The 23,480-nt window shown below is 37.7% G+C and overlaps 3 protein-coding genes, 1 long non-coding RNA gene and 1 pseudogene across 13 annotated transcripts in view; 3 read left to right on the top strand and 2 right to left on the bottom strand.

Annotated features, from left to right (window-relative positions):
* Nucleotides 1-16: 16 nt before the first annotated feature.
* On the top strand, nucleotides 17-3,560 carry LOC109065341 (probable tRNA N6-adenosine threonylcarbamoyltransferase). Of its 2 annotated transcripts, none has more exons than XM_042747755.1 (12): nucleotides 17-112; nucleotides 390-511; nucleotides 625-744; nucleotides 825-1,000; nucleotides 1,173-1,268; nucleotides 1,383-1,432; nucleotides 1,522-1,600; nucleotides 1,684-1,749; nucleotides 1,841-1,931; nucleotides 2,033-2,108; nucleotides 2,190-2,288; nucleotides 3,337-3,560. In XM_042747755.1, exons 1-12 carry the CDS (start codon nucleotides 30-32, stop codon nucleotides 3,374-3,376), a joined length of 1,098 nt encoding a protein of 365 aa, XP_042603689.1. In that variant the 5' UTR covers nucleotides 17-29; the 3' UTR covers nucleotides 3,377-3,560. The 2 variants fall into 2 exon arrangements, with proteins under 2 accessions (XP_042603689.1, XP_042603699.1); XM_042747765.1 differs by having other exon boundaries at nucleotides 56-112; nucleotides 393-511.
* Nucleotides 3,561-3,925: 365 nt separating this feature from the next.
* LOC109065320 lies at nucleotides 3,926-8,898 on the bottom strand. Of its 2 annotated transcripts, none has more exons than XM_042747913.1 (4): nucleotides 8,773-8,898; nucleotides 5,877-6,602; nucleotides 5,765-5,797; nucleotides 3,926-4,680 (listed from the first exon to the last, which is right to left on the bottom strand). In XM_042747913.1, the coding sequence occupies exons 1-4, from the start codon at nucleotides 8,783-8,785 to the stop codon at nucleotides 4,631-4,633; spliced, it is 822 nt and encodes a 273-aa protein (XP_042603847.1). In that variant the 5' UTR covers nucleotides 8,786-8,898; the 3' UTR covers nucleotides 3,926-4,630. The 2 variants fall into 2 exon arrangements, with proteins under 2 accessions (XP_042603847.1, XP_042603840.1); XM_042747906.1 differs by lacking the exon at nucleotides 8,773-8,898 and adding an exon at nucleotides 8,091-8,241.
* LOC122141306 lies at nucleotides 8,895-15,530 on the top strand (annotated as a pseudogene).
* On the bottom strand, nucleotides 15,410-16,708 carry LOC122141338. The gene is made up of 3 exons (XR_006157723.1): nucleotides 16,569-16,708; nucleotides 16,037-16,167; nucleotides 15,410-15,546 (listed from the first exon to the last, which is right to left on the bottom strand). It is a non-coding gene; the product is annotated as an uncharacterized LOC122141338 (long non-coding RNA).
* The window catches only part of snap91b (synaptosome associated protein 91b), a 19,655-nt gene continuing 12,787 nt past the window's right edge, over nucleotides 16,613-23,480 (top strand). For 2 of the 8 annotated variants that reach the window (XM_042747485.1, XM_042747463.1), the window contains exons 1-10: nucleotides 16,626-17,567; nucleotides 19,825-19,967; nucleotides 20,077-20,152; nucleotides 20,762-20,864; nucleotides 21,083-21,176; nucleotides 21,417-21,528; nucleotides 21,628-21,734; nucleotides 21,817-21,858; nucleotides 23,085-23,146; nucleotides 23,383-23,388. In XM_042747485.1, the coding sequence (XP_042603419.1) occupies nucleotides 17,438-17,567; nucleotides 19,825-19,967; nucleotides 20,077-20,152; nucleotides 20,762-20,864; nucleotides 21,083-21,176; nucleotides 21,417-21,528; nucleotides 21,628-21,734; nucleotides 21,817-21,858; nucleotides 23,085-23,146; nucleotides 23,383-23,388 (875 nt within the window). In that variant the 5' untranslated portion in view covers nucleotides 16,626-17,437. Of the gene's footprint in view, nucleotides 17,568-19,824; nucleotides 19,968-20,076; nucleotides 20,153-20,761; nucleotides 20,865-21,082; nucleotides 21,177-21,416; nucleotides 21,529-21,627; nucleotides 21,735-21,816; nucleotides 21,859-23,084; nucleotides 23,147-23,382; nucleotides 23,389-23,480 lie in introns of all 8 variants that reach the window. The other 6 variants (XM_042747481.1, XM_042747477.1, XM_042747460.1 and 3 more) reach the window with 5 other exon arrangements.

Raw genomic sequence — 23,480 nt, 5'->3', positions numbered from 1 at the left:
TATTTCTATAACTTTAACCATTTGTTAACATGAATTTTCCCATCAATTTCATCCAGGCATTTAGTAAAGCCATATTAGCTGTTGTTATGGTCCTTCAACCAGCGAGTGTGCGGTAAGAATGGAGAAGCAGTGGACAATAAGAGACAAAATAAGACATAAATCTAATTATTAGTATACGAATTATTATAATTAACCTAAAACATGACAATCCCGACAATTTAACAATTGAATCTATAAATGTTTTTTAATGATCAGGTTGTTTTATCCAGCAGCATGTGTCGCTGATCTCTGTCATTTTTGACATTTTACATTTTAAAAGCTTCACACACCCACATATATAGCAGTATTTTGTGTATTGTCATCAAATGGTTCCTGTTTCATTTTCCCAGCAGCAACATGACTGTGGTGATTGGATTTGAGGGCAGTGCTAATAAGATTGGTGTGGGTATCATCAGAGATGGGGAAGTTCTGTCAAACCCCAGGCGCACTTACATCACCCCACCTGGCCAAGGTGAGCTCATGCGCTCTATCAGTACTTCTAATGGACAGTGTCATCTTTACATATAAAAAGCCACCATGCTTTCATATTAATATTTTTATATTGCCCTCTCATGATCTTCTCAGGGTTCCTGCCTGGTGAGACGGCCAAACACCATCGTAGTGTGATTCTCACTGTGCTCCAGGAGGCACTAGATGAAGCAGGACTGAAAGCTGAAGATATTGACTGTGTGGCGTACACTAAAGGTGAATATTTATTACTTGCCTTTAATACACTGTGCATTTTTCCACACTACTCTATTTATCAGATATCTCCTGTTGTACAGGGCCTGGAATGGGGGCTCCTCTGGTAACAGTAGCGATTGTGGCCAGGACAGTCGCCCAGTTGTGGGGAAAGCCATTGTTGGGGGTAAACCACTGTATTGGACACATAGAGATGGGCCGTTTGATCACCAACGCCCAAAACCCCACTGTGCTGTATGTGAGTGGAGGAAATACTCAGGTTAGAACTGAAGAGTGAAGATTAAATAAAGTTTCGATCTAATTTTGTTTTTCAAAATAAGTCTACTATGATATCAAGAGCAGACATATCAATATCCTTGAAATAATTGTATTGGCATTCTCACATTTCTTTTAACATGAATGAACGTGAATTCTCTTTATTGTTTCTACAGGTTATTGCATATTCTGAACGACGTTACAGAATATTTGGAGAAACTATTGATATTGCTGTGGGAAACTGCCTGGACCGGTTTGCAAGGGTCATCAAGGTCATTATTTGGTTAATAGCATTGTATGTTTCTGTACAACGTTTATTTATGTGGAGGATTTGTCTAAAAGTTTTTATGTAATTTTAAGATTACATTTTATACCTGTATTCACAGATATCAAATGATCCCAGTCCTGGTTACAACATTGAACAGATGGCAAAGAAGTGAGTTTCCATGCACTTTAACATTTAAATATCTAATTTGAGTAAAAGCGCTTGTTTGATATATGTTAATATATCTATTCATTCTTCAGAGGCACCAAGTATATAGAGCTGCCTTATACAGTGAAGGGTATGGATGTGTCATTTTCTGGGATTTTGTCCTATATAGAGGTGAGATGAATGACTGGGAGATGCATAAGTCTTTAAATTCTGTTTATAGTTCTTTGAATTTTAATAATTACGTTCACACGCAGGACGCTGCTCACAAAATGTTGAGTACAAGTCAATGTACACCTGAGGATTTGTGTTTCTCTCTACAAGTATGTATTTGAACCTGTGCTCACTACGCTTTCAATAAGAAACATTAATTTGTGATCATGAAAAGTGACTAAAATAACGTGTGATTGACAGGAGACTGTGTTCGCTATGCTGGTGGAGATCACAGAAAGAGCCATGGCTCACTGCGGCTCTCAGGAGGTTCTGATCGTCGGTGGAGTCGGCTGTAAGGGTTTTTATGCTCATTTGTTCACATTCATCTCATAGCAAAAACTGGGTCTCTGTATTGCAGTTTTTGTGAGCATCTAAATGTGTGTTCTTTTGTAGGTAACCTGCGTCTGCAGGAGATGATGGGGGTCATGTGTAAGGAGAGAGGTGCACGACTTTTTGCCACAGATGAGAGGTGAGAAAGTTTGCATCACTGTTGAAAGAACTCATGACAATCGGTGTCAATGGTTGTTAATCTCTTCATGTGATATTGTAGCTTTTGTATAGACAATGGAGCAATGATTGCACAGGCAGGATGGGAAATGTTCTGCTCGGGTCACGTCACAGAGCTGTCAGACTCCTGGATCACACAAAGGTAAACCAACTTCACAAAAAGGCATCAAAAACATCAGCATCACACAGCAAGAAGCTACAAGCATATTCAGTTAAAGGAATAGTTCACCCAAAAATCTACTTTTGCTGAAAATGTACTCACCCTCAGTCCATCCAAGATGAGTTTGTTTCTTCATCGGAACAGATCTGAAGAAATTTACCATTACATGACTTGCTCAACAATACATCATCTGCAGTAAATGGGTGCCATCAGAATGAGAGATCTCTGTGCACTAGAGCATCTAGGCATAAAAACTGTTTTTTCCGCATGCCATCTCCATCTTAAACAGCTAACACAGAAATGATTACCTGTTTTCGGTAATTCATTTTTAAATGTCTAGCAATTAAAATTATGTAAATACATATGTATATTTTTATTTATACAACTGTACATAAATCTTCTGTTCCAGATTTTACCACATTATTATTATTGATTTTTTTTGTTGTTTTTTTCTTTAGTCTTAATTGTTCTTTCTGTTCTCATGTCATATATTCATGTATGTATGAGCTCATAAAAAACACAACAAATTCCTTGTATGTTTGCACACACTTGGCGAATAAAGCTAATTCTGATTCTGATTAAAACAGCTGATAAAAACATTACAATAATCCACAAGTAATCCATACACACTCCAGTCCATCAGGTCACATCTCAGGAAGAGAAAAGCTGTGTGTATGTAAGAAACAAATCCATCAAGGCATTTTAACTTTAAACTGTCACTTCTGTAGTCCATAATCAATAATAATGTTTCCTCCAGTGAAAAAGTGCATCCCCTGTTGTTCTCAAACATCAAAATTCTCCTAAATATTGTTTCAGACAGTTTTGGACTGCTTTCATTTTTAGATGAAATATTCCTTTAATAAAACACTTTGCTTTGTGCACATTCCTTTCACAGATAACAATGCTATTTTATCATTAGCCTGCTGATTTTCTATTGCATGCCAAGATTAAATATAGACCCAAGATAAGAATTGTTTTTCTTGTTTAGCTGTGACATGATCATTCGTTAATGGTCTATTGTGTTTTTCAGGTACAGAACAGATGAAGTGGAGGTCACATGGCGGGACTGATGTTTGAATCTGGTTATTTAGGAATTTCAGTGGCACTAAATGTTAAGTTGTACTCCTTGATCACATTATACAACCTCATGAAATATTCAGTTCTACATCAGGGACAGAAGTAGTTTCATATCCAAGTTAAAGGCAGAATTGTCTATTTTTGTAAAACACTGAATAAAAAATACCTATTGACATATTAAGCCTCAAATCATCTGATTACTTATGTGAAGTGCTGAATAAATGTAGTATTAAACTCACAATCACATTATGCATCACTAAAGGAACAGTTCATCCAAAAATTTCAATTTGCTAAAAACAACGTACTTACCCTCATTATATCTTTCAATATTAGAGTGATGGACAACATGACAGCTCTGAAATTAAGTGGTAAATCAGCAAGATTATTCAATACAACATATTTTCAGGTATGTAACTCAAACACCCTGTGACTCTACATAGAAAAAGTGATTTGGAAAATAGATGATAGATCAATTACTGAAATACTAAATATCAACCTTTTTATTTCCTATAGATTTATACAAAAACCAAAAGACCATGAAATATTTTAACAAGTTTATTCATTTTTTATTATGCAACACTGTTTGATTAAATCTCTGAACATCTTCCAGTGTAAATTTATTTGTATGTTTAAAAAAAAAAAAAAAATAAAAAAATTAGGTCATACACAGCAACAAATTCCTATTAGGATTTATGACCGCCATCGAATCTGGGTGAAATATATATATTAAAAAAAACAGCATTAAGACCAATAGACATTTGAAGGTGCTGCCATAATGTGCCAATGGCACCTCTGTAAACTTCATGAGTACAATTTATGTGGCAAGAAAGGGATTATCACAGGAGGGAAGACTGATAAAGACATTGTGGATTTGGTTCTAAAAACGAGCTCAGTCTTTAGAGAAAGGGATGACGTGTTCAACTACAGGTCAGAAAGTGCTTGATTTAACCACTCACACACAAGTAGGAACAAGGGAGGAATAAAAGATTTAACTGTAAAACTGCAGTTCACTTAAATAAAATTGCAGTTTTTTTTTTTTCTTTAAAAGACGATTCTCCACCATTAAAATGACAGAGGTATGCAGAGGGACTCTGCGCCTGAGGCAGACTCTGTTGTAAGGCAACCGAGAAGTCCAAGACATCTATCTTCATAGGGAAACAAGTCCAATGTGTCTTGGTAGAAATGTTGAGGGGATGAGAACCTGAGTGTGGGGTGTGTGTGTGTGTTTGTGGAGATGTGTTTGTGTGCTAGGCAGGCGACTCCAGGGCGTTCTTGTACCATACAATCTTTGCAGGGTCTGAAAAACAAAGCAAGTCTGTTAAAATAGATCAAACGTTCACCAGATGACTTGAATATTTGGAAAAAATGAATCATTACAGCATAAGTATGGCGATTTTTTTTTTTTTGGTGATATGCTAAGTAAAACAGTATTTGTGTCTGTCAAAGATTCTTTTAGACCTGAATTTAGGATTTTTTTTTGTTCACACTTGTTTATTCTTTATAAGAACTAAATCAAACCTCTTTCAATAGAGTAAACTGTTGCAAAAATTCTCTTCACTTGAGTTTTTAATAAGTAATACTCCCACATTTTTGACCAATTCAATAAAATATGACTATAAAAAAAAAGTGATCGTGATAATTTTTAAATATTAAACAAATTTAGAAATGTACTGTAATATTGCAATTTTAACAGAGCAGGGTTCCTCAAATCTTGCCTTGAAGGTCCAATGCGCTGCAGAGTTTAGCTCCAACCCTGATCAAAGTCACCTGCCTGTGATTTTCTAATGATACCAAAGACATTGATTAGCACTGATTAGCATGCTCAGGTGTGTTTGATCAGGGTTAGAGCTAAACTTTGCAGGAAAGTGGATCTCGTGGTCCAGATTTGAGGATCCCTGAAATAGAGTATTTAATAAAAACGTAAAATAAAAAAAATAAAAATGTTAAATAATCTTTGATTTTGTGATTATGAAATATTAAACAAAATAAATGCACTAATATTAAATTCTTAAATGTGAACATTTAGTATTTGATAAAACCAAGTATTCAACAAAAAATGTAAAATTACAACAATAATATTTAAGTATTAAAATTGCTTCTTTTTTTCAAAAGTAGATCCATATTCTGTCAGATTTCAGAATGAAAATCAGCACTGTGTTCCTTTGCATGCAGGTAGCTTGTAGTCTGGAGTTTTGTGCGTCTCATATCGGCTCGAATCACAGTAAATGAACTGAGCCTGAGATGCTGAAGCACTGCATCATGGACAGTGACACTTTGGAGCCAACAATGCATATTATATTGACAATTGCCATATCGTGAAATCAATTTCATTTTGAAATATCACACAGCCCTAATGGAGAGTAATAAAAATAGACACCAACCTTGTTTTTGTCTCCATAATATTGCTTTCCATTCTGTGGATCAAAAACAATTACAGTGAGATAAGAAAGACAAAACAGAATGCCTTTTGCAACCTTAGCTACATTGCCTTACCTTGTGTGTGATACTCCAACGCTTCCTCCAGGTGGCGACAGCTAAGCAGCAGCTCCTCTGAACTCTCTGAGCCTCTCGTGATCTGACCGGGCAGAGACTCTGAAGAGACATGGACCGGTTTTACAGTAACCTCTCCAGCAACTGGGTGGAGAACTGGCATCTTCTCCTGGGGAACATCTGCCTCTGGGCTGTCGCTGATGAAGCTGAGTCCCCACTGGTTCTGCAGCAAAACCCCGATACCAGGGGGCTCTTCGGCTGCCCCAACAGAACCTCCACCTGCTTTCACTTTGGAGGCATAGCTGACGGCTGGCTGCAGTTTGGCGGGGCTGTCTTTCACTGGGAAAGCAGGTGGAGGTTTGAGTAAAGACAGACTGTTGTCTACCCATCGTTCTTTCTGACCGGATCTGGAGTGTCTCTCATCTGAACGTGGGCCCGCTCTTGGGCCATCACGCCGAAAGCTTCTTGACTTATTCTGGACTCGCCGCTCTCTCGACGTGAAGGTCTGGGTGTGACCCACCCCATTCAGAGAACCTTCCAGGCTACTCAGTGAGGCTTGACGTTTATCCATCCCAGAGGAACAGCCCCCTCCTCCCCCACCACAGCTGCCAGAGCCGGGGGAGAGACGACGGTTTCGGATCTGTGGTTCTGGTTTAGAGGGTGACACTAAGACAGCCGGATCACACAAGGGGTCGGACTCGCACACTGCATTGCTTGACTCCCAAGTACCTAAAAAAAAGAATCAGATGTAATTTTTAAATCATAAAACACACAAACTGTTAAGAAACATGTTTGATTGTCCCAAATCCTGAGTTTCTAATGCAGTCTCAATCATATTAACTCTCTTAACTATTTCCCCCAGCTGCTTTATTCACATCTTGGTGTTTGCATCAAATTAAATTTATAGAAGTGATTTTATTTTAAGATTATTCCTGCTGAAATGTAAAAAAAAATAATAATAATAATAAAAAAAACTTTCTGAATAAAAACACGGCCTGAGTGATTATATATACACACAGAAACCACATTAAATGCAAGTTAGGTGTCTGCTTTAATGTTTCAAATAACCTTTGTGAGAATAAAATGTCAAGACATTGGTGAAATGTACCACTGCCATTCAGTGTAACAAATATATTTATTTAAAAATGAAACGACATGCTTATTCTGACCTGTATTTATTAATACATATAAAAGAAAAAGTGACCATACTAAATTTCATTGTATTTTAAAATTATTAAAAACGTCTTGCTGACAAATGGGTAAAACCTAGTGGTTTGAAAGATAGTGGCAAAGATTGGTAAAGATTTACAATGACAATACATTAGTATCTTGAGGGCGCATTGTGATCCTTAAAGAAAGAGTCTTTTAATGTCATCTAATTATGATTCTTGCCTATCCAGCCACTAGATAGACAGAAAATATTATATATATATATATATATATATATATATATATATATATATATATATATATATATATATATATATATATATATATATATATATATATATAAACAAACACGAGAATGCATACAAATGCCCCAAGCAAAGCAACGAGTCAATGAGCCACAGCAAGATGTAACTGGAAATTTCTAGTCGGCGCCTCATTCACGTCTGCTGTCTCAAAGAGGCCTAACGGCAGAAACTAAGACGGATCTGTAAAAGAAACTGTCCTACTCATAAACAAAATTTATTAATAACACATTTCACTACAGATCACTGATTTCAGCGCCTTCTAATATTCACGCAGTTTACACCAGTCTGGAAACGTCACTAAGCGTAGATACTGGTACGCAGTTTATATCGTATAAATGAACAAAATAAATGTATTTGTAATTCTAAACCGTTATTATATCGTTAAATATAAGTCGAAATATCATTAACGACATTTAAAGGAGATTTGAGCGTGTGGAGATTGCTAACGCTAGCAGCAGGCCGCTTGTGTTTGGATGTTTAGCGCCCATAACAACCGCCTTTACACCGGTCCGCATAACAAACACAACACGTCGGATTACATAAGAGCCACTGCTTGTGATTTCAGATCATTAAAAATATAGACGATAACAAAAAATGATGATTGTGACATCAGAAAGATCGAGAATCAAAAGTTTCATAAGTCTCATTCTGTCCCACTTGAACACAAACAACTTAAATTACAAAACACTCTCACCATTAAACAACCAAATCGAGCAAGATATATCTTTATGCCACCCCTTACCTGTTTTGATATGCATTTCGGTGTGATGAATCCGGTTTTCAAGCGCGGTTTGGACTTTAGTGTGTGTACGTGAGTGTGTCGCGCAGCGGCGTGTTGCTTAATGCGATCATACGGAAGTGACAGTCACCAGGGGGAAATGGGGCGATGACAATTTCCGGTGTGCTTCAGGCGCGAAAAAGAGCGGGAACGGCGTATAACCACATTTGAAATTATGTTATGAATGACAACAAGAAAAATAATACTTATCCAGATTTTATTATAGCTTACCGTTACATTATAAACAAACTAAAATATAAATACGTACATTTAATTGTATATTTATGTACAATTAAACTCAATTACTACTTACAATGTAAAATACTATACTGTGTGTAGTATATGAAATGGTTCAAAGTTATCTAAAAACAAAAATTATAACCAACATTCCAGCATTTTTATGCTCAGAAAGGAATAGGCCTACAAAAAAAGATCTCATGAAATTAAAATATATAGCCTACCACATATTAGCTGTCCAATCAAATGCAAATGAGAATCTCACTTCCCTAACACTACCTGCAGCTGACTAGCTAGTAACAAATCATGATTCACAAGAAGTATAGCTACAGACAACTGGCCATTAAAGTTAATTGTATCTTTGAGGACAAAACCATCAGTCTACACAATTGCATGCATGTTGTCTCACCTTCAGTGTCCATTATGTCCACTTTGTCTAAGTGTATCTTTCAAAAAATTACGTTTCTTCTCAAGATTCTGGTTACTTCTTCCTTTGCTGTCTTTCCTGAACTCTTCATGGGAGTCTCTCCTGTCTCCGTTACTGTTTTGTTTTGTTGTTTTCCCTCAGTTGATTGATCGATTGTCTCATGGAGTACATGATCAAGCTCTTTATCTGTGAGGTTATCTGTGTTTTCTGTTTGTATTGTGTTTCATCACTCGCTTGAGGAGGGTGATTGTTTGTGGTATTCAGGTTATAAGCTTTAACTGTTGTTCTGCTGGCTTATGAACGTTGACCTTCTCGCTGGGATCAATCTCCCATTGCAAACTCTCTGAAACAATCACAAACAAATGAATAAAATGTAACAATGATAAAAAGGATGAAAGTATGATCAGTTTGATTAGTATATTCATGATGTTATAATATCCTGACAGTAACAATAATAAACGCAATATGTTACAATATTTTTCATTTTTCCTTTTCAACTCCCTTTTAAATATTAAAGGGTAACAGAAAAATCTTGGTGAGGGTTCTTAAACACAAACTAAGCATAACTTCAAAAGTATTTGGCTTTGTTGTGTATGAGGGAGTGGCATTTTGGTATTTCACCGGTTTATTACAGTATAAACTTTGGACCCGTGGAATAGGTTGACATTACATGCTCCAAAACACACCTAATGATGATTCACTCAGTCTTGTCTATTTCCACTGGAAACATAACCAAAATAATGCTCTATGAAAATAATTCTAGGCATTTTTAACCTCCTGTGAAAGCCAATGCAGATGCCTCATGTTTTTGTATTTTGATAATCAGAATAAAAAACCTGCACGACCCATTATGGCCTTAAAAGGAACTTCTCAGAATCAAAGTAAGTTAATTAATTTCTTTATATTTATTTTGACACGTCCTCACTAAGCTATAATGTTAACTAATGGTTGTTGTTGAGGGAAAAAGAGATAATCTAAGGATTCGGGCCATCAAATTGTAAAGAGTCAGTATTCTTGCTCCTTTGGAGATGACTGTGAAGGACAATGTGATAAATCTTGGGGTCATTATTGATTCATCGCTTAGCTTTGATAAACAGATTAACACAGTTGTAAGAAGTAGTTTTTATCATCTTAAAATTATTGCTAAGCTTAAACCTTTTCTTAGTTTTAATGATTTGGAGACTGTTGTTCATGCTTTTATTTCTTCGCGACTGGACTACTGTAACTCCCTCTATGTAGGGATCAGCCACCGACAACTGTCACGTCTGCAGCTTGTACAGAATGCTGCAGCTAGACTTTTGACGGTACCAAAAAAAGAGAGCACATCACTCCAGTGCTGCGTTCTCTTCATTTGTTACCAGTCAAGTTTAGGATTGATTTCAAGATTTTACTGGTTGTTTTTAAAGCTTTGCATAATTTGTCTCCAAATTATATTTCCAATCTTATAGCCCTACATTTCAGTTAGGTCTTTAAGATTGTCAAATCAACTGTTGCTAGTTACTCCTGAGTCCAAAAAGAAGTCAAAAGGTGATCGTGCTTTCTCAGTAGCAGGCCCTAAACTGTGGAACAATCAACCTCTTTATTTTCGACAAGCTCCATCAGTGAGGGTCTTTAGGTCTCAGCTGAAGACTTATCTGTTTAGCTTGGCTTTTTAAGTAGTTCTTGTTTAATTTCTGTACTTGTAAATTTGTATGTCTACTGTGTTTTTATTTTACACTGTGAAGCACTTTGGGCAACAAAGTTGTGTATAAATGTGCTATACAAATAAATTGAAGTTGAAGTTGAATTGGTTTGTTGGAAAATTTGAAAAGTTTGGAAAAAAGGTATATTACGTTTTTAGCATTTCTTTATATTTATTTTGATTGATGTCCAATAAACTTAAGGGTGAATTCAGATAGTTTGGGACACATTTTACCACTGAGATGACAGGAAAAAAATGTACTTAAATTAAACGTAAAATTTTTTTTTGAATTAACCTAATGTTCATATCATTAACGGTTGTTGTTCCAGGAGGGATCAAGGGAATCAAACTTTACTGACTTTGCTCTTATCCTTTAGGCCACATTTTCTCACACTAACGTGGCTCATGTATCTTTTTAGCAGTGATTTAGAAGTGTGAGTTATAGTTGCAGGCCATATTGGGCATGTCCGAACACATTTAGATGTGTAATTTCAGGTTATATTTTAACTTTATATCTCACCATCTTGTCCTTTTCTTGAATTATTAATCTGCTACTTGAGGAAAAAAGAAACACTGCATATGTATTTTGGAAGATGCCATTACTGGTATGTTATAGATTAATTTGAGCTTTGAATAATATAATGTATTCTGATCTGAAATATTGAAAATACATGACATTTGTCTTTTAAACAAGGGAATGTGCAGCATCTGTTTGAACTGCGGGTCATCCTTCTTGTAGGTACAAATTCTGGAAAGAGCCTAGTGGGAAATGCTATCTTAAACCATGAGGAGTTCATCCTCCATGAACGGACCACATGCCTGAAAAAAAAAGATGAGGTACAAGGAAGAACTGTGATGGTGGTGGATACCCCAAGTTGGTGGTGTGACTTCTCAGTACAAGAAACACTGGTCAGGAGGGAAATCAGACACAGCATCTCCATGTGTCACCCAGGGTCTCATGTCTTTCTCCTGGTAGTGAAAACAGACTCTGTGTTCATAGAAAAGCAGAGGAGAGCCATAGAAGAGCATCTTGAGCTCCTCAGTGAGACCGTTTGGAGTCACACTATGGTGCTGTTCACAAAGGGCAAAAATGCAGGAAATAAATCATTTGAGGATCATGTTCAGGCTTCAGGTAAACCCCTTCAGTGGCTCCTTGATACCCAGGAAACATGCAGTGTCACCCAAGTAATGGAACTGATAGGGAAAATCGACAAAATGGTGCAAGAAAATGAAAGAAACCATTTTGAAATGGATGTAACGACCTTACAGGATATAGAGGACAGAAAGAGGGAAGCGGAGCTTACTGATGGAGATACACAAACAGAGATCTACTCTGAAGGGTGAGTTTTAAAATAAGGTACATTACACACTTAAAAACAAAATATTCTTTATTGGCATCTATGGAACAATCAATAGAACCTTTCCATTCCACAAAAGGAAAAAGTGGAATAGTGGAATGGTGGAGAAGTTTCCTTAGATGTTTAAAATGTTCTTCCCACTAAGAAAAAATGGTTCTTTCAAGAATTGTTCACTGAAAAGTTCTTTGGGAAACCAAAAAGTGTGAACACTTTTTGGAACCTTTATTTTCAAATTGTAGGATTTCATTGGATGCATTTTATTGTAAAACTCAATCATTCTATTTCTTCCTCCCCTCAGTGCACTCATCTCATCAACAAAATATAAGATTCATTTTGCTTGGAGCAAAGGGCTCAGGGAAAAGCTCAACAGGAAACCGCATTCTAGCAGCAGGAAGTGACCTAAGCTCATACAGCAAAGAAGCGGAACACACAATGCACGAAAGAAACATTCACAGTGGCAGGAAGACAGGTAAAAGTTGTAGACACACCTGGGTGGTGGATGAACTACTTTACCCAGAATTCTTCAGCTTTTGACAAAGAGGAAATTGTCAAAAGTGTGTACTTGTGTCCACCTGGTCCTCACACATTCCTTTTGGTGGTACGGGTGGACAGGTCATTCACAGAGATCTACAGGAGAGCCATTGAGGAGCACATAGAGCTCATTAGTAAGGACGTTTGCAATCACTCTATAGTGCTGTTCACCTTTGGAGACTGGCTTGGGGACACAACCATAGAGCAGTACATTGAAAGCGAAGGAAAGGCCCTCAAGTGGCTCGTGGAGAGATGCTGAAACCGCTACCATGTGCTAAACAACAAGAGCCTACGGAATAATTTCCAGATCACCGAGCTACTGGAGAAGATTGGGGAGATGACAGCAGGAAGCTACTTTGAAACAGATGAGAGTCTTTTTAAAGAGATGAAGAGACAACGGCAAGTAGAGGAAGGCAGCACGAAGCTGCGGCGAGAAAATGTGCTGAGACGAAGAGAAAGCTTGAGAGCTTTCAAGAGTAAGTCAAAAACCTTCCAGTATAATAAATTATACTGTGATACAAATTTTGAGTCTAAATTAACTTATAAGGAAAGTTCACTCAAAAATGATCAACCAAAAATCAACCCTCGTCTCATTTCAAACCTTAAGACATGCATTCATCTTTGAAACAAATTAAGATCCACAAAGATCATAAAGGCATTGTAAAACTAATCCATATGAATAAATAAAGTCAAATAAATCTAAGTTATATAAGGTGTTCATATCTTGGACTCGTATTAAATCGCTCAATTTGTAAGAATTAGGTTCATGATGCCTTTTTTTTGGAACTTCTAAGTTTTGGTCACATGGACTTTCAATAGAGGGGCACAAACCACTCGAATTTCATTAAAATATATTTTGATGATGAACAAAAATCTTGCTGGTTTGGAATGACATGAGAGTGAGTAAATGATGACAGAATTTTCATTTTTGGGTGAAGTAAGAGTTTGTTTCTTTCTCTTTACAGATCAAGTACAGTTGTCCTCAGCTATAAGAGTTTTTCTCCTGGGTGATAAACACTCTGGCAAGATGTCTTCTGCAAGTTGCATTTTGGGTAATGACAGACAAGAGGCTGATAACCAAAACCACATGAGTGGTACTGTTATATTCAGTGAGACAAAAGATGAGGTCATGAAAACACCAGGCTGGACAACTGAGTGTCCAGATATCGCAGAGTTCAGAAACCAACTTCTCAATGACTGGGTTTCTGGTTCAGCAAATGGGATCTGCATTCTCCTGCTGGTTGTCAATGCCAGTTCTTCTTTTACATAAAGGAACCTGAAAGCAGCTGAGGACCATCTACGTGCTCTGGGAGGGAATGCATGGAGCAGGACCGTTGTGTTGTTCACACATGGAGACTGGCTCGGTGACGTTCATGAGCAGTACATTGGAAGTGAAGGAGATGCACTTCAGACGCTGGTGGAGAAATGTGGAAATAGATACCAGGTTTTCAACAACAAGATCAAAGACAATTGCACTCTGGTTGCAGAACTGATGCAGAAGATAGAGGAGCTGGTGTTAGAACAGATGCTAAATAGCAGAGAAAATCAAGGGAATATTCACGAACTTTGGTACATGGCAAACTGAGGTTTGATTGGGAAATTGCAAATGACACCTCTTAGAAGTTCTACAAACATTCATCATGGTGAGTTGTCATATTTTTTTAATATTAGTTCTCCTCATTTTATTATGGAAGCTTGTTTCCATCATGCAAGTCTATGTCTCAAAATCTGGTCTTCATGACTCATAATTGTGAGTTTATTACACTGTTGGGGCAAGTTACTTTTAAAAGTAATGCATTACGTTAAATATTAACTAATTACATAGTTACTTTTTATGGAAAGCAACGTGTTATCTATTTTTTGCATTACTTTTTAAATATGGGCTGGGCTTTCTTGTTTGTTTTTAATGTAATATTTTTGGCAGACGTTAAAGCCTCAGGATGAAGGAAAAGTAAATTCACGTCTGTACAGTGGATGGCGCAACTTTCAGACCTTCAGTTTTCAGCTTTCAAACGTACTGCCATTCTGGATTGCATGAAGAATATAATATTTCTCTCAACATGGGGACAGGAGAGCTGTCAGTAAATAAATGGGAAAACAAAAGCAACTGGAGTTAGAAAAAGTCATTCAAATATTTTCTTGTCAATTAAAAAGTGCATTACTTTACTAGTTAATAGAAAAAAGTAATCTGATTATATAGCTCATGTTACTTGTAATGCATTACCCCAACACTGCTTTACTTGTAATGCATTACCCCAACACTGCTTTTTCAAAACAAAACATGTTGGTATTGGTACTGGATGTTTAAAGTTTGTTACTGTTTTTGTAGCAGGTGTTACTGACATTCAAGGAGAGCATCAAATGATTGAGATCTCTGAACATTTGCGCTCATCTATATCCAGTGATCCAAAAATTACCACCACAGACTCCGGTCTTTCTCTAAATGAAAATCAAGCACAGGCCTGCAAAAGTGTCTGATTATCAAATAGGACCTCATTACCCAGAAACTTTCATCAAAGACAAGTTGTGGTGCTCATCACCTCCGAATGGTTTCACCCAAATGAAACATGGATTGGTGTGAGTAGGACCGCTGGGCCTGAAGCAGGTTCTCTTGCTGTATTCCATGTTTCAACAAGTGAGCAGCCAATGAATGTGCAACGATTATTCAGGAATGAATCACAGGGGGAAATATTTTGTGAGCCATCCCTTTCATATTACCACAGGAATACACCTTACACAGATCAAACTGCAAAAGAAAAAGCCTTTATGGATTTTGTCCAATCAGAGAACCTGCAGAACCTAATTGACCAATGGGGTGACACTGACATTGAGGAGCCTGAGGCATTTATAGATTCTTATTTCCAGATGGTGTGTCAGGAGACTATGAATGAGCCTAAATGTAGCAGCATGACTCCAGTCAACTCTGAAGGTTCAGGCATCACTGAGAACGATCAGGACATCTGGCCTCAATTTACAGGAAACTGTCAATGCTTGACATCCTGGAGGGAGTACAAAGAGACTTGCGGGAGCTGAAGCAAACAATCAAGCATTATAGTAGAATATTTCAGGAACTGAAGGACAGGAGTAAAGAGACACATGACCCCAGTCGACCCTCTGAAGCAACTGCATCAGCAGAAAGTGAGGAAACGGGTCGATCAGATCAAAAGTGAATGCCACTTTCCAGTACTGAAATGACAAAAATAGTAAACATATTTATCAAGATGGTTCATGACTACAACTTCACTGTATAAAGTATAACAAGATGATGTGCATTTTTCTATCTGACAGAAAAAGAATGCAAAATAAAAATGCAAGGATTAATAAATTACAAATATTAGTAGATCCTTTAATTCTACATATTTTAATACATCTTGTATCACACAATTCTCATACAAAATTATGATCTGAAATTCTTTTGAACAGCATGCAGACACTGTCATGAGTGCTGATGACAGCAAAAAAAAAAAATGTTTATATCATAATCCAGAAGACCTTAACATTTTATTTTACGTGAAATGTGAATTTATATTAAATGCTGCAAAACTTGTGTTGTACCTGTTCAATTTGGCTTTTGATGTAAGGCTTTACTTAACTGACAAAATTTCACATCATTAAAAATATGTATTACAAAAGTCACATAGGCTAGTTCTGCATTTGACAATGTGTGACATCTCACCTGTTCCTGCAGACTCTGTTTATAAGTCACAGGGACCGTCTCTGTCACCTGCATTCACTCCACTTTGCCACAATCCATGATGTCTTTCCTCTGGGCCGTCTGACACATGAAAGATAGTTTCAGAAAAATATCTGGACACAGAAAGAAGTTAAAGATTAGTGCATTCACTGGTAGAATTTAAAAACGTTGTCTCGCTGGTAAATATGCATACTAGATCAACTTTATGAGGGTTAAACCTTCTTCTACAAGCAAAAAAATATAAATAGTGTTGAGTTTCCTCCACCTAGTGGTCGAATGATGAAGCTGGTGTTTTCACATTCTAGAGGTGTACAGACTAGAGTAGTTTTACATGCAGATGATCATGCTATTGCATATCCAGGATCCACAGAGCTCAAAGAGCACATAAAAAAGCAATAAAAGTCCAAAAATGTAATATAATTCTCAATCTCGAAGAACATCTACACATTACACGATCATTTGACTGCCCGTCCATTCAACCAATATTACTGAGAGCTCGTGACAGAGAATCTACCTCTGTGTTAGCAGAATGCAGAGAGATGAACCGTGAACCCGCACAGACCCCTTAAAGGCGTTTGAGAGCGTGACGCCCGCTTCCCTTTAAGAGCCAGTTATGCGTCACCTGACCAGGTCCACCGACCACCGATGAGGCAGGACCGTAACCTGCACTACCAGAAAAATAAGCAAGTAAAATATCCAAGATCTACACAATATAGCACTGAAACGTGAAAATATACTTGTCTTCAAAGTAAACTCCCTCTCTTGAAAAGGCTTGAACGAGACACGTCATCATCCCCATCATCATCCGACCGGACGGGAAGGACACACCGGCTGCGACCGAATATTACCAAGGCTTCGGAATCCCGAGCAGGTTTACAGTAAAGGGTTAATCAACGAAGCGTTTTTGCAACTCGTTTTTATGCGTTTATTTATTAGCTTCCTCACAAAAATAACCAATTCAACGCAAAACTCTCTGTCTTTTCGGTTAGATGGCGATTTTCATACATATGATAACCAAAAGTGACGATTTAACGTATTAATTTGATTATTTATTTCCCACGAGACGAGAGCCAGAAAATAGCTCGTCATAGGGCGTTACGTAACAGAGGCATTATCCACGGTGCTGAAACCAACCCATGCTAGACGCCAGCGAGGGGATTTTTTTCAAGCATTCAGCTGAAAGTATATAGCCTATTTTGTGCTTTTAAATACGCATTTTCAGCCGCTCTGGTTGGAAACCGAGACGAGGTATTGACATTGTCAGTTTCTAGCGAGCCACTTTGGATTCCGTTCCTTTTTTTGTCGGCGAATATCATATGCATTCCGGCTGTCCTTCCCCCTTAAGTTGATTCTCGAGGTGGTTGTCGACGCTACCGGTAGAAAATGTCGGGACAGACTCTGACGGATCGCATCGCCGCGGCGCAGTACCAGCTCACCGGATCCGAGGTGGCTCGTGCCGTTTGCAAAGCCACCACGCACGAGGTGATGGCGCCCAAAAAGAAGCACCTGGAGTGTAAGTGAGACATTTTGGAATGATCCTCATTCCTGAAACCTGGCGCTGTCCAGTTCAGCACCACAGTCCAACGCGTACAATAATGAAACTGTTTACCGTGCATTTAGCACAGGCCTCTGCATTATGCATGGTTTGCACTCAGTGAGGTTTTTTGCTACCAGATGCAATACTGTTAATGGAAAACCTGCCTTTTTAGGGTGTATTTGATATAAGGAGTTTAGTATGACAGTCTGTGTGTAGCTGATTGAAGGCAAATTGACAGCACAGGACATACCCTGAAGTGTCTTTATGTGGGTGGCTTGTCTCAAACTGAGATGACAGAAGGAAATCAACTGCATTTAGACAGGACAGAAAGGCAACAAAGCATCTCCATGTCGGCCTCGAGCTCTGTGTCCTGCAGGAGAAGGCCTTCTGAATTATAAATCGATCAGCCAAAGCATGCATGTATTATTTACATAGCCAAAGGTGAGGACACTGGTATGCATGCCTAGGAATCAAAAGCCACGTGTTTTTGAATATCAGCAATCTATTCATCAGGGAATTATACATGATGCTTAAGATGTTTCCTGATATCACAGCCCACTTTAAGCTTTTCAGAAATCCATAGATTCATAAATCCGCTTTGTCTCTGCACAGTTTAGCACCTGTGAAAAGGTGCGGCGTTCATTGCACAGAAATTCATTTTACTTTAACAGAGTCAGGTGTTTATTACAGAAATGAGTTGCTGTCTTATTTCTCCAGGCATTTGTCTGTTGAATTGGAAGGCGTGAGGGGTGTTGGTGAGGTTGTCATGGAAACTGAAGTAGATTATTGGGGAAGGGGGAGGAGTGAGTGACATCATGATGACATGCTATCAGTTTGGACAAGAGGGTCTTCATTCTAAGACAGACAGGCTGCATTTGCTTTTAATAAAAACACAGAAGTTACGGAATAGTTTACCCAAAAATGAAAATCTGCTGAAAATGTACTCACACAAGACATAGATGGGTTTGTTTCTTCATCAGAACAGATTTGGGGAAATTTAGCATTGTATCACTTGCTCACCAGTGGAACCTCTGGGAGTCCAAACAGTTGATAAAAACATCACATCAATAATCTACAAGTAATCCACACCAATCAAGTCCATCAATTAACGTCTTGTCAAATGAAACGCTGCATGTTTGTAAGAAATAAATCCATCAGTAAGGTTAAAATGCCATTAATCCTTTATCCATAATATTGCTTTTTTCAGAATCTGTTCAGATGAAGAAAAAAAAAACATCTGTATCTTTGAGTGCTGCTGCATAGGAGTTTATTTATATGAGTACAATACTGTCTTGTTAGATACATATTCTTTATTATATTTGGCAGGATTAATATTTATGATGTTTTATCATAGTAGAAATGAGACCCAAGAAGCCGTTTAGTCATGTGCTCACACTAATGTGGCCTAGCAGATGACTGTGCATGTGTATGTTTTTGTGTGTGTGTGTGTGTGTGTGTGTTTGCGATGTGTCTGTCTTTACACTGCCTGTAATCCGGTCACATGAAGCACGGCATCTTGAGCAATTCCATAATCCCAATGAGCTGCACCTGCTCACATATTCATAACCTACATATGTGCAGGGACTGCTGTGGCAAATTCTTCAAAATATTATGATGTCACATAGCTACATATTGCACTAGTGTTTACGCACTGTATCTCAGTGTGTGTTTTAATCTGAACTATTCCTGGCTTCTTAAGTCCACTGCCGGGTGTTCTCTAGCAGCCATGAGCCCCTGACCAACATATTGGCACCCTGAGCACAATGTTATATCTTATATTTAACACAAGCTCTGTTGAAAAGCCTATCAAGAAGATTTCAGGGTCAACCTGCACTCCAAATCAAACCAAAGAAAAAAATGTTCTACAGAAATTGAACCCTGTTTTACGACTGTTAAGATTTTGTGCATTATTTTCATGATAGTTAAACACATTTTCCATCAAATTTCCCAATGTAAATAATAATGATGTACTATTTAAGTTAGAATTACCTTTAATTCATGCTGATTCCAGTTTTATAAAAATCCTGTTGAGAATCCAATAATAATCACCATTGAGAATAATGGGAATAAAGTACGGAGTATTTAGGGGCTGTTTCTGGCTTCCTAAATGCAATTGTGGATATTAATTTCCCCCTTGAGAATCTGTCTGGTGGTTCAATAGTCATAAAGCTCTCAAAATCTTCATTGTAGTACATAACGCTGTAGTTGTAAATGTGTGTTTTTTTGTGTGCAGATCTAATCTCAGCCACCAACGAGACAAACGTGAACATCCCTCAGATGGCTGACACACTATTTGAAAGATCCGCTAATGCCAGCTGGGTGGTCGTGTTCAAAGCTCTAACCACGACCCACCACATCTGCATCTACGGCAATGAGGTGAGGCACTTCATTACTGTTTAATCTTCTCCTTTTACTCAAACTATGAAGTTTAAAACTCACAGATGCTGAATACTAAAATACTGTGTCCCTTTTTAAATTCCTGCAGAGATTCATCCAGTATTTGGCCTCAAGGACTTCCCTGTTCAATCTCAGCAACTTTATTGACAAAACAGGCTCCCATGGTGAGTTTCTGTACATTTGTGAGTGAGTTAAATGGATGAAGACACATAAACTTCACTTAAATTTGATTTAAAATAGCTCACCCAAAAATTTAAATTTGCTGAAAATGTAATTACTCACCCTCAGGCCATCTAAGATGTAGATGAGTTTGTTTCTTCATGGGAAAAGATTTGAAGAAATTTAACTTGCTCATCAATGGATCCTCTGCAGTCAATGGGTGCCGTCAGAATGAGAGTCCAAACAGCTGATAAAAACATCACAATAATCCACACCAGTCCAGTCCTTCAGTTAACATCTTGTGAAGTGAAAAGTGGTGTGGACTTTCATTCTGATGGCACCCATTCACTGCAGAGGATCCACTGATGAGAAAGTGATGTATTGCTAAATTTCTCCAAACCTGTTACAATGGAGAAACAAACTCATCAACATCTTGGATGGCCTGAGGGTGAGTAAAAAAAAAAAATTCAGCAGATTTAAATTTTTGGGTGAACTATTCCTTTAATTATTAACATGTTTAGGCAGTTGATACAGTAAGTGGCTTTAAATTTGATCTCTGTATTATTAAGGTCAACTAAGAATGTTTATTCCTGTTTTTCCTTTTCTGTCTCCAGGCTATGACATGTCTACATTCATCAGACGATATGCGCGGTACTTGAATGAGAAGGCATATGCTTACCGTGCGATGGCCTTCGACTTCACTCGAGTTAAGAAGGGGTATGTCGATGGATTCTGGGAATAGAAGGACACATTGTCAACATTTAGACAGTAGTTAATCCAAGTTATTAAATATTATGTTAGAGCTGTTACACTTACAAAACACAAAGATAATGTAAATCTCTAAGTTAGAGTGAATGAAAGGATGGTTTCTCAGGATTCACAAACTATAAGCAGTCAGTCTTATGTAGTGTGTGTGTGTGTGTGCGTACACTCAGAGCTGATGGTGTGATGAGGACTATGGCTCCTGACAAGCTTTTGAAGGCCATGCCTGCCCTTCAGACTCAAGTGGACACACTGCTGGAGTTTGACGTGAGTAGCATCTCCCACAACATCTGGAACCTTCTGTGAAATCGGCCCGTTAACTGAGGTTGAGCTTGATGATTGTGGTTTCACCAGTGATTTTGTTCTTTCACCGGTTTGTTGACTTGATTGTATTTATTTCAATGTGCTTTATTATTATTTGGCCAGGAACAGAAGGTCAAACTCTATTTCATTATCCACATTACTGTTTTAAATACTCCCTTTTGTCTTGTTCTCTGTCCTTCTCAGGTTCATCCTAAAGACTTGAACAATGGCATCATAAATGCAGCGTTCCTGCTTCTCTTTAAGGATCTGATAAAGCTCTTCGCCTCCTACAATGACGGCATCATCAATTTATTAGGTATGTGATAATAATTTTATGATCTCAATCTCTGAATGTCATTATATAATTCAATAATCGTTTATCTTAAAACTAATAGTTCTGCTTTTAATTATACAGAGAAATATTTCAAAATGAAGAAGTCTGAGTGCAAGGATTCTCTGGAAATTTATAAGAAATTTCTGACCCGGGTGACCAAAATCTCAGAGTTCATGAAAATCGCTGAGGTAAGGCCAGAAGCAGAAATTTCAAGTCAAATATTTGGATAGAATATCAATTCACAATATTATTACTGTGTTTCTGTTGCAGCAAGTAGGAGTGGATAAGAATGACATTCCTGACATCTCTTATGTAAGTCAGCCACGGCAAATCTGTCCTTTCATATGTGCCATTTGTTGGTGTGTCACTAGTTCTTATTTAATATTAGAATCAGGTCAAGTATTGATTTCTTGATGTCAATGGCTTTAATAACTTTATAGCATGGGTTAGAGTCTACCAATCTTTTAAAATAATTAAGTAAAGCTGTTGTGAGTATCAAAGAGCTTTTCATCCATCCTAACCGAGAGTCATTATCAAAACACCTTCCTGTGGGGGTTCCCAGTGTTTGCACCCCGGCGTAGTTGCAGACCTGGCATATTCAGACAATGAAGACTGTCCCTTTAAAGACTGCTGCAACGAAGAGCCGGTAACCATGACTACTAATACAGGACACAGAATGCATCTCAGTGCATTGCTTTTACCTGCTTGTATAGAAGCCCTTCCTGACTGGGCTAGTCACAAAACATTCATTTTTAACATGTGTTTTTACTAGATGTTTTACAGCAATAAGAACCCATTTCCTTTCCTAAAAGTTGTCATTAAATAACACTTAATGTTCAGAACATATTATGACTCTGACTGTACTGACACTAGTGGATGAGGACACAAAAACTTGGACTCGATTAAACTGCATAATGACAACATTGTCTTCTGTAGAGCTGCTTTTGAAGTTGTTTCATAAATGATGAACTTTGCGACATTCACACTGTTACTGAACTGAACTGAATCAACACTGAACAGAATGAAGTTGGAAAAATGTCTTTTTAGAGCTGCTTTACAGCTGAAATCAAAGAATTTTGCAACATTAACTGCTATTTTCTTGTTTAATAATGTGAAGGTGCTTTGGAACAATCTTTATTGTATAAGTGACTTTTTGAATTGAATTTCTCTCTAAAACTGATAGGTTTCATCATAATTAGCCTTTTGTTTTGAAGCTGAGAAAAGCAATGCACTGAAGTCCAGTTCTGTCCCACAGTTTGTGCTTTGAGATGATTTTGTGGTGCTGTGAGGAGTGCTTTTGGTAAAGATTTTCCCTGGGTTTTGATGTGGTCTTTTATTGTTTGAATTTGCTGTGGAGATACTGAAATTAAATATGCTCTGATGATTTTTCTACTGTCTTCACACTGCTTTCCTTTTCTCATATTTGTGTGTGTGTGTGTGTGTGTGTGTGTGTGTGTGTGTGTGTGTGTGTGTGTGTGTGTGTGTGTGTGTGTGTGTGTGTGTGTGTGTGTGTGTGTGTTTTATTCTGCTGTTTTCAGGCTCCCAGCAGTATTCTGGAATCTCTGGAGGCACATATGAACAGTCTAGAGGGCAAGAAAGGGTACATGATCCCTGAAATCATTCTAAATCACTTCAAATGTCAGAGGGGAAGTACCTCTGTTCTTGTAAATCAAAGGGTTGTATGCTAGATGTGATAGAGAAACTTGAGAAAGGCAAATAGCCATGGCTTGTCTCTGCAGTTATTATACTGTCAATCCCTTTGAATAAGACACATAAAGCCTATAAATATCAATCCTGATTTATGTTCTTTTCTTCCTCCTGCAATGGATTGTTTAGGGATGGGTGAGTATGTTTTAAGTAATCTCAGACATTTTCATCAGTCATATTGTTTGTTTATAAAATCACTTTGATCTCATTGTCTCTGCTTGTGTCCT

Source organism: Cyprinus carpio, chromosome A4 (assembly GCF_018340385.1).
Source record: "Cyprinus carpio isolate SPL01 chromosome A4, ASM1834038v1, whole genome shotgun sequence".
NCBI lineage: Eukaryota > Metazoa > Chordata > Actinopteri > Cypriniformes > Cyprinidae > Cyprinus > Cyprinus carpio.
This window is presented reverse-complemented; position numbering and strand designations above follow the sequence as displayed.

Excerpts from the sequence above, each read along its gene's own strand:
- LOC109065341 (XM_042747755.1), top strand. The coding sequence starts at position 30 with ATGAATTTTCCCATCAATTTCATCCAGGCATTTAGTAAAGCCATATTA. Across the intron at positions 1,001-1,172 it reads TGAGTGGAGGAAATACTCAG|GTTATTGCATATTCTGAACG; the intron begins GTTAGAACTGAA and ends TTGTTTCTACAG. Across the intron at positions 1,601-1,683 it reads GGATTTTGTCCTATATAGAG|GACGCTGCTCACAAAATGTT; the intron begins GTGAGATGAATG and ends GTTCACACGCAG.
- LOC109065320 (XM_042747906.1), bottom strand. Across the intron at positions 5,798-5,876 it reads GTTGGAGTATCACACACAAG|AATGGAAAGCAATATTATGG; the intron begins GTAAGGCAATGT and ends TTTGATCCACAG. Across the intron at positions 4,681-5,764 it reads ATTATGGAGACAAAAACAAG|ACCCTGCAAAGATTGTATGG; the intron begins GTTGGTGTCTAT and ends TTTGTTTTTCAG.